At 45.8% G+C, this 14,409-nt stretch overlaps 1 protein-coding gene across 1 annotated transcript; it reads right to left on the bottom strand.

The window, feature by feature from the left end:
- Window positions 1-2,788: 2,788 nt before the first annotated feature.
- MED1 (mediator complex subunit 1) lies at window positions 2,789-13,176 on the bottom strand. The gene is made up of 16 exons (XM_010190300.1): window positions 13,090-13,176; window positions 12,522-12,600; window positions 12,018-12,072; window positions 11,764-11,896; window positions 10,970-10,998; window positions 10,519-10,590; window positions 10,133-10,207; window positions 9,672-9,745; window positions 9,206-9,295; window positions 8,910-9,021; window positions 8,464-8,588; window positions 8,209-8,327; window positions 7,371-7,572; window positions 7,071-7,166; window positions 6,859-6,964; window positions 2,789-6,038 (listed from the first exon to the last, which is right to left on the bottom strand). Exons 1-16 carry the CDS (start codon window positions 13,174-13,176, stop codon window positions 2,789-2,791), a joined length of 4,704 nt encoding a protein of 1,567 aa, XP_010188602.1.
- Window positions 13,177-14,409: the final 1,233 nt, after the last annotated feature.

Here is a 14,409-nt window from a genome sequence, read left to right as displayed (position 1 = left end):
GGAGATTAAAAGCTTTGGCTTCTCTTGCCTTTACACCTCTGATCTTTCCAATACTGAAAAGATGGAAAATAATTGTCAAGAATAAGCAAAAATAGTTGAAAAAATAAAACATTTCTCAGAGACCAAGCATTTACAGGGCGAATGTCCGCGGACCTCATCGCGGCGATGGAGGTGGCGTGCAGCCAGCACCGGGCTCTCTCTCTCTCGCTCATGATTTCTGTCACACAATGGGGAAGGGGACAGCACCAAAATGGGGCGAAAAGTGTTAAATTGGTGCGCCACGGCGCGGGCCTGGCGCCCCTCGGGAGGAGACTTTGTTCCCCGTTTCTGCAGGTGACAACAATGCGGGAGAAATTCAGGATGTTGAACTTTGGTCTTGGGCGAGCGGCAAGGAAACACGTGCAGCTCTTTCCTTAAAAATACATTTCTGTGTTAATTATAACGGTTATTTCCTTCTTTTTTTTTTTATTCTCCTGTGTTTCACACCAGGAAAACACAACCTGGATTAGCGACAAGTCCAGCAAACTGTGCTGTGAAATCCCCAGCCTTGATGCAGCTTGAAGAGCGCTTCTTTTCAAAGGCTTTTTATTTGCACAGCCCCAAACAGATCAAAGGGTTTTAAAACCAAAAGAACTTTAAACTAATGAGAAAACAGCCACCAGCACCGTGACTCTGGGCAGGCACCGTTCCCGCGATGCAGCTGCTGGAGCAGGGTCTCCAGATAAATTCATCCGGTGGCGTTTTCCTGACCTCCTCTTCAGACCCCGCAGTCACACGGTTCTGACACTGCGTAAGATAACATCATTTTTTCCAGGTTTAGACTTTATTTACCTTTTTCCTATCACCTCAGCACGGGCAGATGGGAGCAGCGGGGAAGGGGGAAGCTATAGGATGCAGACGGTGGAAAATACAAGGGAGAGTTCCCCAGAGCCTGGGGGGGGCTGTGGAGAAATTTGGGCTCCCGCTTTCTGCAGGAGCCGTGGGATTGAGCTGGAGGCAGGAGGAAGAAGTGAAAATTTCCTAAAATGAACTGGGCAACGGCCACCCGACCAAAAAGCCATGGGCCTTGCTACAGCTTTGAATGAGCCAGAAAATACAGCTTGGCTGGGGTCAGACCATGAGGAGGAGTGGAAATCTCTGTGGTTTAAGAGATACTCAAATCCTCGACGTCTTTTCTGACTGTCCCCCCAAACGTGCAGCGCGACCGTGCGAATTCCTCCAGGAATCAACGCAGAATCCAATGGGAGCGGGGTTCTGCTCCGTACACAATTCAGCAGATGCATTCCCAGCACTCCATTTCCCATGTTCCTCATCAGTGAATCAGATTTAACTGCTTTTAAAAATAAAACGCCCTCCTGAGTCTCTTTTCCTTTCAGGGACCATGAGATAAGACCACAGAGGACGCCTGAGTCACGCTCTTAACTGCAGCCAAAAGGGGAAAATCCATCTTTTAAGGAAATCCCTGCTCTTCCGCAGCTCTGATCCAGGTGAACCAGTCTGGGACTGGTTTTCCAGCAGTGCCAGCACTGACACCGGGGCACGGCTGCCTCCCACTGCCAAGTTGAGAGAAGTGAACGCTCGCGGGCGTTACCAGAATCACGATCCCAGAAGGACGCTGCGAGTTAAAAGAATTTTTTTTAAAAAAGGGACAAAAAACCCAAATGAAGACCCAGAGGGCTCAGAGAGAAACACAAGGGCTGCTTTTGAACCGTGAACTGACGCCAGCCGCTCCAGCGACACTGACGGAAGTATTCACAGCGGAGAAATCCAACGCAGCTCAAGCTGTGTGGGTCACAATCCATCGCTTCAGCTGCAGCACAGCGGGTCCCAGGGAAGCGCTGTTTGCCGGGCTTCGAGGAAGCAGTGCTCCGGTGCAGACACCGAGTGTCGCTTCACTTTGGATTCAACTCCAACGCACGCCAAAATTCCACCGACTTCACCAAAGCTGCAGCGGCCGCACGCGCGCAGAGCTGCCCAACAACACAGGTTCTGCCCAAATTCCCAAGTCCCTCTGGGCTCCGCACCGTACAATTACACCAGAGACTGCGCGATCACGAGCAGCACCAGGCGCTCGGGTATGGACACAAATAAATAGCGACATTGAAAGAGGGAAGTCAAACGTAAGCCAGCGATCCCTCGTCACCGCGACCTGGAATAAAACGCTGGCGTCCGTCACAACACAGCGCCCGATTCTGCGGAGCAGCTCGGATCAGAGGAAGATGAAGTTGCTCAGCACCGCGCTGAATCAGGCATTGAAAGAAGAAATGCCACAGAAAATAAAAACACATTTACAAACTTTCTTTTTTCCTTCCAATCACCCTTTTTAAAAATAATAAAGCCCAATCCTAAAACATGCCCTAAAATAATTAAGTTTAAGACTTCCTACGTACAAAAGCAACTTATTCCGGATGGGAAGAAGGGCAGAGGAACTCAGACTCTCCCAGAATTTCCTATGTTTCTGTTTGCACCAGTTTGGGGGCTGCTCCCACACTTACACACTCAGCTTTATACCCATTACTCTAATGGGGCTAATTAATACTTATAAATTAAGAATGAGTGGAAGCGTCCACGGGGTGAAGGCCACAGTCAGGAACCCGGCTTGCTGAACGAGCTGCTGGCACTCAACGTTTTCTGTTCAGGCTTTGGAGATCCTTGGAAATACTTATTTTTTTTCCTTGTGAAACACACCCCGTAACCATCGGTGTGGCGTTTTGCAATGAGCAGTTCCTTCCTTTCAATCTCCAGAACCCGCAGGTCCTGCGTACAACTCATATTTAAAGACACTAAATTAATTGCCAATTAGAGCAACATCCATGAGATCGTCATCCTCTTCCCCGATCAAGAACTCGGGGCTGGCCCGGGACGGTCGCTCAGCCGAAAGGATGGCGCTGCTCGTCATGGAGAGGGACTGGTCAGCCGAAATCGGGGACTTGGACCAGCTCTCTGGCTTCATGCTGTGAGACTTCTTCTTGTCTCGGTCTTTGTCTCGATCCCGATCTCTGTCCCGGTCTTTGTCTTTCACTTTTTTCTTCTCCTTTTTGTGCTTCTTGTGTTTTTCCGAGCTGTATTCAGGCAAAGGCCGGATGCCATCGTCGGAGCTGGGGCTGTTCTGGTAGGATTTCTCCGCTATGGAAGAGCCCGACTCGCTCTCACTGTCTATGTTTTGGGGAGTGTACGCTGGTGACTTGCTGTGGCTGGGAGAGCAGCGCTCGTGTTTTGGAGTAGATCCACTGATCAGAGGGGACCCATAGCTTTTGGAAGAAGCCATCTGAGGCCTTAGGCTGTCCCCACCTCCCTCCCCAGGCTTCTGCAAAGTTACTTTGGCTTTAATGCTAGGGGAACCACCGTCGTGTTTGCTGATGATAATTTTGGCCACTCCAGTGCTTCCAACGCTTTTGGAATCTGAAGACTTCTTGGAAGAGTCAACAGATCCTCCCGAAACAGAGACTTTCGATTTCTCTTTGTCACTCTTCTCACGTTTGCCCTGGAACTCGCCTCCAGACATGTTGTGTTTGGAGGACATAGTATGGCTTGAGGAATTGGAACTTGGCCCCATTTGTCCATCCATGGGGTCATCTCCACCAGGCCCGCTAGTGACAACCCCGTGTTTCAGTTTGTCTATGACCGCAGTCAGCGATGGCTTCTTGTTTCTGCTCGGAGACTTGCCTTTGGAACTCCCATGCTGGTTTTGAGATGAAGACATGGAAGACCCACTAGATGAAAAGGAAGATGAAGATGCTGTCGAAGAATTCGATGAAGGAGGCGGTTTCTGTGACATAGACCCAGAGGATCCCATTCCTGAAGATGATTTCATACTTGAGCTTGATCCAGTCCCAGACATATGGGAGCCTCCAGAACCTGAACTGATAGGTGACTTCGCTTTAGATGATGGGGGAGTACCTGGCACAGGTTTCATGGGAGAAGCAAGCTTGTCAGAACCTCCTGAGGGTCTAGAGTGAGACGGGGAGATGTTTGGTTTACTCATGGAAGGGTTCATAAGTGACGATGGCTTTCCTTGAGGTTTCATCTTGGTGCTTCCAGAACCGCTGCTGAGGCCGTGTTTGGTGATGGGGGAGGATCCAGGCTTTCCCACTGACTGAGCTGAGCTTTTGGACTGACCCGAACTGGACCCACCTTGGCTTGAGTAGAGGCTGCTGCTCATCTTTGAGCCAGAAGACCCTTCCGATTTGCTGCTTTTAATTTTGCCTGAGGTTGAAGAGGAGGAAGAAGAGGAGGAGGAAGAAGAATGGCTATGATGGCTTTTGCTGCTGGAGGAGGTGACAGAGCCACTACTTGTATACTGGCCATGTGAAGATGGTTTGCCAACAGTCACTGTTCCTTTTGGGATCTGAATGGTTATTTTTGGAATAGGAGGAGTAGCTACACCCGGAGGAGTCTGAGATCTGCCTGAACTCCCAGGAGATTTGGACCCACCCGTGCTTGCTGGTGGTGTGAAAGGCCTGTTGGATGAGCTGTGAGATGGAGATTTCCCATCTGTCTCCTGCTTCTTCCGCTTTGGAAGTTTCTCTTTACTTTTACCATCACTGGATGGCGTCCGGCTGCGCTTCCCCGGCTTCCCATCTATCCCGGGACCTGCCATGTTACTTCCAGAACCATTGCCTTCCTTTACCCGTTTCTGAGACTTTTCCTTTCCTAAATCCCCTGTGTTCAGTAAAGGGCTCTGACCTCCACTGTGGTGCTCCATGATATCAGAGGACCCCAGCGCTTTGCTTGCAGCTGCAATAATACTAAAATCTACTGTATCAGACTGATTGCTCCCCTTGAATTTATTTTCCCCCCCATCAGCCCCCAAGACTTGCACCCCCAAAGTAGTTAGGGAATGGGATGCGTAGCCCTTGAAATCATCAGTGTCTCCACTCTGACTGCTCTCATCAAAGTACTCCTCCCCAAAGCCACTCTGACTCTGACTGTTCAGCAAGTCAGGATTGAAATCTACTCCGTCTGGAAAAAAATGGTTTGAAGAATCGCTGTTGGGGCTCACAGCAGCGTCTGCTATCAGGTCTGCTGGGTCTGTGTACGGGTTCTCACTATTGTTCGTCTGAAAAACATCGGGGTCAAAGAGGGCACTTTGCGAATGTCCTGAACTAGAAGAGTCTCTTACTGGAGTCCCAATGGGCGGACAGTCCTCGTTAGTAGTGGGGAGCTTGGAAGCCTCCTCTGCTATATCCGAAAGGATATCAGTAACATCGGCTCCAATGCTGTCCGAACTAGAAAGTCGAACCATTCTCTGAATACTGGGCTGCGAGTGAGGTATAGGCTGCGGGTATGTAGTAGGAGGAGTGCTGCATTGGCTGGGTGCTGGAGTAATGTGGGGGGTGTCCAGGGTATCTGCGGTCATGTTGACATCAAAAATGGGATTCTGGGAGTCAACATCCATTGAGAAGAGCTCCCTCTGGAAATCATCCTCAGTCTGGTGTTTGGGCTTGTCGGCTGGCATGCGGGATTTTTTTTTCTTTTGCTTATTCCCCCCAGGGCCCATTTCCATTCTGGGGGAGCCAGAGGAAGAGTTCTGCCTTTCGAGGGGGCTGCTCCCATACAGAGTGGAGAAATCCTGAGGGGGATTCTCTTTAAGAAGGTTCATGAGCATGGGGTGGTTCTTGGTGTTGCTTGCTGGTGAGGATACTGGTGGTGGTGTGTGATGGGGAGGGGTTGGACTTGAGCCAATGGTAGACCCCACATTCCCTGTGATCTGCAACAAACTAGTGAGAATAGGGTTCTGAGACACTTTGCTGAAGTCCTCCCCATGGCCCACCGAGTCATGCCTCTCTTTCATGCTTAAGCTCATGTTAAACAAAGTGGTGATGGGCCCCCCAGGAAAAGTGTTTGTCGGGGTAGTGGTACCACTCATTGGGTTGCTGCCCGTGGTCATGCCATACCCTGGGCTGCTGGCTGGGGGAAGATTTTTCTTCACCATATCTTCTACTGTCTCTGCAATGAGGGACAAGGCTGGTGTGTCTGCCTGAATCGTTTCTGCTTTTCTACGGATTGCTCTCATGGTGACAGGAATGGACATACATCTGCAAGACACAAGACAGAGGGTTCAGCGTGCATTTTGCTGCCCTACAGCAACGTTCACTGAAGACATTTTAACAACTTCATCTGACAAAGCAAGCAGTAAGGCTCTTGGACACAAGAGAGGGACAGGTCCAGGCACTGTAAACGAGCTGCTGTTCTGCTTGTATTTACACTTATCTAGCGACAACTGTGCCTTTACACACAGCCCTGCAATCACAAAAGGTGAATTAATCAATCCATTAACTCTAATGCCAACAGATCATGATCTTGCAGTTAAAGCACAGGAAGCAATCTGGCTTGTTACTCTGATTCTGCCAAAAACCACCTTTGTCTAAGTTGGGCAAACCGAATTTCCTGCAACCCTGTAAAAAAATCAATGATAATGCCATATTCTACTGAAGGACAAGCCTATCATGTTCTGAAAGAAAAACCAGCTATTCTGGCTGAAGAGGTCTGTGCTGAGCCCTGTTAACATTCTGCTGTGTTCTGAACAGCGGCTGGGCTGGAGGAACCTCAATAAAAGGCCTGGGTGAATGACAAAATGCAGGGGAGCTCTGCCACATCTTACAAGACTTAGAAAGGAACCAACCACAGGAGAAGGCATAAATAGGATGGCACCTTGGACACCCACTCAAAAATAAGCAGCTATGGTTCAGTATCTGGAATAGAATTTTCAGTAGGGCTCCAAGCATTCCTCTCTTCCAAACAACCATCAAAACTCACACAGAGAGTGGCCCCAAAACCGCTAGAATAAATATGAGATAGACACAGAGCTCATCTGTATGACTGGGGGTGCACGGCAGCACAAATAATCCAGCTTACCTTTGAACAACTTTGGCAATGAAATCGTCTGTACAGATAAGAGCATCAGACAGCCCCTTGTACAGCTTACAGTTCACATGAGTCGAGTCCTGCACATCCATTACCACTAAAAGAGAGAAGGCATTTGGAAGAGATCAAAATCCTGGTTACAGAGGAAAAAACCCTGCCTGCCTTCCCATAAACATGCTCACGCTTTTATGGAGCACACTTACCACACACCAGGGAGTCATTCACGGGATGCTGAAAGGATACACTGAAACAGGAGTCAGAGAGAGGACAAACTTCAAACTGCAGGATCCCAGGAGAATCTGAAAGACATGGGAATTGTTAAATTATGGAGCACAGGAGATGAATCAGAGGCGCCAGCTCAATACCCACATATAAAAGGAGAAAAAAGAAAAAAAAAATAGAAGAAAAGCAGCATGGGCCTCATTTCTTATTCTTACACCTGGGGAAATTACCCAGGGTTTCTTATTATCTGCACAGTATATTCCACTTGATACGGTGCTCACCTTCTTTTAAAACTGTTCGCTTGACACAGCTGCCGATCAGTGTGTTGTAAGCCACCTGATGTCTGATCAAATTGAGGATAAGAGGAACCCGTCCAGGGTGCTGGAAGGCGATTTTACTAATCAGAGTTCCTTGAAGGCTTCTTCCATCTGGGAGAGGAGCATCTTTGTTCAGAAAGTAACAGTGCTGCTGTCCTGGAAGAGCCTGACAAACAATTTCTGCTTTACTCCAAGTACAGCTGGGTACAAGGCAATAACAGACATCTAGGAAGGAAAGAGCAGGCCCCAGATCCAAGTGACGCTGAGCCACCTTTCTGGCTGAAAATGACAAGCCACGAAGACACTTTCCTTCCAATCTAAATGAGCAAAACATGATTTTGGCTCCTCAGTAGTACTGCCAACAGCATTCACTGTTCCCACTAAAACCGTTTCATATGGTATGGCATCCCCTCTGAGGAAAAAATAAATCCTCTGAAGTTAACAGATCTGTCACTGACAAGTTTAAGAACTAGGATTTCTCCCAAAGTGATGTGATTCATTCAGCCACACATTACAGTCCAGACAAGAGGGAGGGACAGAACTCGGGAACGCTCAGTCCCAGACCTCTGCCATCATTCCTGCAGCTGCACGTCAACACCAGTGGATTTTCCATTACCTAATTTTCCTAATTACTGTCATCTTGTCTGTATCTGAATTCTCCTGCTTGGATAGCATAGTTTCTGTCTATGAATCAATGCTGTGCCAATTTCCTTTATCCTACTTGAAAGATACCTGAAACAGATGAGAAACCCCAAAGTGCTCATGTACAAGTATAACACCCTGGTTGTAACAGCACACTTACTGCGTAAAAGCGCATGTTGTGGTTTAAAGGTAGCGGATCAGCCTCCTTGGATAACTCAAATTGCGTGATCAACTCATACAAGGGCAGAAATGTTGGTGGCGTGTCGAACAAAGGAATACCTGAAGGAAGAAGATGGCACAGCACGATAGCACCTGGGAGCCAGGAGGAGATGGTGGGCCAGAGAAGCCGTTACCATCCAGTAAAGGAAACCTATCCAGTTTTACTGAAGATAGCATAAAACATTGGGCAACCTACCTGTGCAGCCCTGAAGTTTCTGAATGAAAGCTCGAGACACTGGAATGGGACGTGGGAATTTCAGGAAGAAACAAGCTGGTAAGTCCACGCTATTGGCACTGGTGATTGACGAGAAAGACGGAGTTCTGAAATATTGGGTTAGTACAAGATCTTATTAGATGCAGGGCACGACTCCAGCTTCTGCTACAAGCACCAAACATCCCATTTACTGTTTGCTCAAATACACAGAGATTGTTGTACCTTCTTAAAAATTAAGACACTCCTGAAAAGCACATCATGTGCCTGAAATACTTATTTCTTGGCTTAAAGACAGCACATAAGTGCTTTATATAACACTATGATATCATGCAGTCACCTCCCCACTCTGACTTCAGGAGAACTGAATGTTTAATTTGCATCTAAACAAGGCTGCTGCAAAAGGCCTAGCAGACGCGTCCTTTGCTTACCCTTTGCTGTCAACTGGATGAGAGCCCATAATCAGTGGTGCAATTGGAAGTTTGTACATAGTCATGGTTCCCTCGATGGTTACTGACACATTCATACCCAAAGACCGAGGAACTGCAAGAGGAGGCAAGGAAAAAAACCAACATCAACATAAGCTGCTGAAAAAAAATCAGCGCAAGTTTTATGAAATAAATATCACTATGGTGGAAATACCCTTCCCTCCACAAGTTTTCAGCATTCACCTTTGTCACTAAATAGACTACAGGCAAACTAGTTATGATACCTAAAGCTGACCTACCATTGTTCTCATGCAAAATAACGGGGGCTCCGGTGCCATCTTCAAATAAATCATAAGGCGAGACATAATACTTGAGATTCATCAGAAGACCTGTGGGAGAGAAGCTTTTGAACAAGCATCCTGACGATACAAGTGAACCAAATTGTCACCAACCCCTGCAACCTTGCAATATCTGTGCTGTAACACAGCACACACTGTGCAGAGCTGCTAGTGCCTCTTAAAAGAGTTGCTCTCTGCTGTTACAGACACAGACATGGCCATCTGCCAGAAAATGACTGTGTGTGACTTTGTAATGAAAAGCTGGCTTTCTGGATCAGGTGGGACTTACAAATCCATAATCACCTTGTCCCTCTTTTAGCGTGATCAGCATTTTCCATTACTGCCATCAGTTAATGTGAAACTAACATCCATAAAGGCGACCCTGAACAAAGTAATTTTTATTCCTTTAAGTGTAAATCAAAGATACCTCCGCTCCTGGGGGTGAGATAGCCAACACTGCCATGAAGAATCTTGTCAAGGGGATTTGCATTGGTTGCTTGCCTGCAAGAGAGACAATCACAGGTCTGTAACAAGCCAGAGACATACTTGAAGCCAAAATTCATGTGTTGATGGCAGTCTAAGATTTTAGCTCAATATACAGACTTCTTGGTCAGACAGAGGTAGCGATCTTAAACTTCACACTGTTATAGGCAAAACAAATGCTACTTTACTCTCTGCAGCATGGATGGTTTATCCACTGAATCTACAGCAGTGAAAGATGGTAAAACGCTTCTCAGTTCTTCCAGTAAACCACATTACCACTAACCCAACTAGTTACAAATTACTTTGTTTTACAACACTTGGCACGATCAGAATCGGCCAACATGGTACAGTGTTACTAAGAAAAAAACAAACCAACAACAAAAACCAACAAACCAATGTCCTTACCAATACATCCCTGCCATTTTGGAGAGATCCAGCTCCAAGGACTGCAGAGCCAAGTACATTTTAGTTTTAAGTTTGCTGGGGAAAAACAAAACAAAACAATGTAAGAAAAACGGAAAGGAACGGTGCAATGAAATCCAACTCCCAGAACTGCTGGATGATGAGCTGCAGTACCTGCCAGCAGATTGAGCATTCAGAAATAAGAACCTTTCATTCTGCATTCCCAGTTCCCATTAAATCCTCCCAAAACACTGTGTGCACATGCAAGCCATGATCATGAAGTCAGTGGGATCACACACAATGGAAATACAAACGCAGAACAAGAAGCTTGTAGATTTGTCTGTTTTATATGTGACTGTAAATAAATACAATACAGATTCTAGACTTACTTGTCTCCTGGCAACTTATACAGGTTCACAAGCCCCCTTAGATGCTTAGAAAATTCATCAAAATTTTTCTCTCTGAAAGGAAGGGGAGAAAAAGTAATGTATTCAAATCTGTAGCAGATAAGGTTTTGTTTTAAAAAGTTCTATTAACGCAGACACTAAGTCACTTAAGAAAAGCCTTTTGCTACACGAAAGCTGCAAAATGTGTTCTTTAAATGATCCAGCCTTAATGATTCTGATGAACGGTGTGCTGTGACTTCCAAGATGCCATACACAGCGGTCAGAATCAAAAATATCTGAACCAAAGTCAGAAAATCCCCTGGAGAAGTAGAGAGAACTCATGGGGAAGGAACAGTTACGAAACGTGTTGCATTTCCAGACATAAAATAGCATCAGATTCATACTGCAAAGAGAAGCCTACCAGAAAATGTAACAAACAACTCTTGTTGCTCACCTCAGATGTTGCACCAGTTCTGGACAGCTCTGAAAAGGAAAGAACACACAATGATATCAATGTCGAATGCAGCAACTGCAGTCTTTGTGCAGCACAGCAACTCTAAAATATCAGGACAGTAAAATCTCTGAGCATCAGGTTTTCATCAGAAGCAACAGAATGCTCACAACTACACCCCACTCTGGTTCTAGTTCTGTTCATCAACGCCCTCTGGGAAAACTTCAAGCAACACTATTTCCTCTTCAATGATTAATTTGAAATAAACTTTTAAAATTGTGAAGCCTTAGGTTGAAAACCTATGGTCTTACACAGAATTATTAAAAATGGTCCATTTTCAGAAGAGTGGCTAGGCCAATGCAAAGAGCAAGTTCAAACTTCATACACGTGCAGAAGGGAAGTAAAGCCATTTTCTTTCAGCCTTCCACGTTTTAGTACTTTCCATTCACAGATTTAAGTTTAGTAAGATTAATTTCCTTATCCTTCCTCCAGAAACAAAATTCTCAAGAGACACAGCAATAACTTCCTCAAATAATTTTCCCAGTTATAAAACCACTCAGAGAACAAGAGGAACCATCAGTGAAACAGCACACACACTACATCAATCGGGTTCACCCACGAGAATGGATTAGTCCATGGAGGCTTTTACTTTCCATTAGAGCAAGCAGCAGAGGTGCAACGCCAGGTCTAGCAGAACATTTAATACAACCCATTTCCTCTGCTCAAACAAAAGGCAGCTAAAATGGCAGTTCCAAAAACACAAAGGTATTACCCTCATCTTTGTCAGCAATACGTACCACAGGGTTTTCTCCATGGTGAGCCACCTTGACATCACACAGCAGCCCGGTAGGATCCAACTGGACTTCCACATAGAACATGTCTGAGGTGATGTAACATTCAGTGCCGTTTGGACTAAGGTGAGATCCAAGGCTTACACACAAAACAAAACAAAAATTGCTATGAGAGGCACACAAAAAGCAATCGGAGAAGATTACGATGTGTACAGATAATCAGGAAAAGCCTTTGCCATAAAATAACGGAGAAGACCTACCCGTTCTGTCTAGCTATAGACTCTAAGCGATCTGTCATGGCAGGCAGAGAAGATACTACGTGGAGAGAGCAAAAACAAGGCTTAGTGCAATGATTCAACATTGCCCCAGGAAAAAGACATCAGCATTAAACCCAGTCTCAACTGGTTACTCCCTCCCATGGCTGCTCACACCTTCACTGTGCAAATATACACATGACCTGTACTGGAAATACAGGCAGAACAATTGGCATAGAGAAAACCAAACGTTCTCAGAATTGCAGAGAGAGAAAAGATTTTCTTCCGCAAGTGGAGTTCAGGTATGAGTATTCAAAATAAAACACAGGCAATCTTGGCTGGTACTGACTGGCACCGAGATAAGCGTGCTTATGTAAATGTGAGCACACACACGCTAGGAAGACAGCGAAATGTGCTAGCAACAACCTGGCTTGCTTTTCTGATTTGGAATATTTCCATAGCGCGTCACTGTTAAGCAGTTTGTAAAACGCACGCACAGAACGTACCAACCTTTTAACGCCTTCTGCAGGGTCTCCAAACAGCTCACCAGGTGCTGGTGCCCCCCAGAGTTCATCACAACTCGCTTTTCCTTAGTCAGAAAAAAAAGAAGAAAAACGGGTTTTTTTGTGTGTGTATCACTCAGTAAGAGGCAATGACTGCAACTTCTGATCAGTCAAGTGAGGCTTATTTAGGTAATTAAAAGCAGATCATAGATTTCATCCCAAAATTACATCCTCATTTGGATTCCTGTAGGAGAACATTATCTATTCAAGGAGCAAGTAACAAAGGCAGGCATGGAATTGATGTATTTTCTTTTAAGCAACCTGCTCATCTGGAAGAACAGGCTGTAGCAATATTTTAACAGACAAAAGCAAAAAGTTACATAAAAGATGACAGGGAAATAATGAGACAGGCAAACTTTTAACACCACAATATAAGGCTCAATCCCACCAGTCCAGGAAGAAGTCAAGGCCTGAACAAAACATAAAGCCCTTCTAAGAGATCTACGAAACCAACCACCAAATTATTGCTAAAGAAACTTCAGAAACCCTCCTGCTCACATCCCAACAATTCTCACCATGACTTGACGGACTAATTTCATGGTTTCTGTCCAAGGTCTGTTTTGGTTGTACTTTGCGTGAAGCCTTTCTAAGAGGGTACTCATCTTGTTCAGCTTCTCTGTTTCTGCAAGACAGGGGAATATTCAGACAAGAGAATCATTTGCAATTTTACAATTGAAACAGCTTGGCACTTGTTAAAAAAAACCCACCTTCTATCTTTAAGCTAAACACGACCTCAAAAAACTTAGTTATTGCTGTTTTATCCCTGTGACCTTCACCTTAAAGTTAAGTAAATGTTAAGGATATATCAGAAGCTATCAAAACCTAAAGGACCGTGAAATGCTGACGAGCCTGTTGGGTAAAGCCCAACTCCTGTTCTGAATGGCATGGCCTGCTCAGGTTAAGCTCTGGTGTTACAGGAATATATTGGGGAACTGTTTGAAGACACAACAGCATGGTCTAAAGATGAAGCTTCCCCAGGACAAGAAACGTGGAGCAAAACAAACATTGTGTGAAAGAAGGGAGGTTAAGCTTCATTTCCTGGATTCCCCTTTGCTCTTCACTCTTCCAACTCTCCAATTTCTTGCACAGCAAAGATCTTCACAGACTCTTCCTTCACCAAAAAACTCAACAGTTTAGCTAACAGATTCCAAGATGAAATGGTTCATTTTTTCTCTACTCTCTCGTTCGGCATATGCACAAAGAGAATGCAGGTTTCAGTACTATAAATTTGTATCTTTTTGCTAAAGACAGCTTCTGCTACATTTGCACTTGTCAAAAATTCCCAGCAGACACCAGTGCCAAAACAAACCCTGTCCCTGGCAGCAGCCTGCCCAGAGCAAACACTCATCACATTTCACCTGCCATGGCACACAATCCTGTAAGCCCTCACCTGCAAAATTTCAAGGCTTTGTTTTCATTCCTGATGCACATACAGTTCACAGACCTAACGCTGACCCCATCGAACACAAGCGTAAGAAATAGAGATGTTTCCTAGATGTCTTCAGACACTTTATACCTCTCAGATACGTTAGAATCACAGAACAGCTGAGGCTGGATGGGACTTCTGGAGGCTGCCTGGCCAAGCCCCCTGCCCAAGCAGGGCTCCCTACAGCAGCCTGGCTGGGGGACAGCTTTGAATCTCTCCAAGGCTAGAGATGCCACCACCTCTCTGGACACGCTCAGAGTCAAACAGTGTTTCCTTGCAGACAGAATCACAGAATCGTAACGATTGGAAGAGACCTCTAAGATCATCAAGTCCAACTGCCAACCCAACACCACCATGCCCACTAAACTATGTCCTGAAGTGCCACATCTACACGTTTTTCGAACACCTC

This window comes from Mesitornis unicolor, unplaced genomic scaffold (assembly GCF_000695765.1).
Source record: "Mesitornis unicolor isolate BGI_N332 unplaced genomic scaffold, ASM69576v1 scaffold49198, whole genome shotgun sequence".
NCBI classification, from domain to species: Eukaryota; Metazoa; Chordata; class Aves; order Mesitornithiformes; family Mesitornithidae; genus Mesitornis; species Mesitornis unicolor.
This window is presented reverse-complemented; position numbering and strand designations above follow the sequence as displayed.

Bases quoted from the DNA above. Each gene is read 5' to 3' on its own strand.
- MED1 (XM_010190300.1), bottom strand. From the start codon at position 13,176: ATGAGTACCCTCTTAGAAAGGCTTCACGCAAAGTACAACCAAAACAGA. The intron at 9,746-10,132 runs GTAAGGACATTG...TCTCTCTTGCAG, and splicing joins AAAATGGCAGGGATGTATTG to GCAAGCAACCAATGCAAATC. The intron at 6,039-6,858 runs GTAAGCTGGATT...TGTGTCTTGCAG, and splicing joins ATTGCCAAAGTTGTTCAAAG to ATGTATGTCCATTCCTGTCA.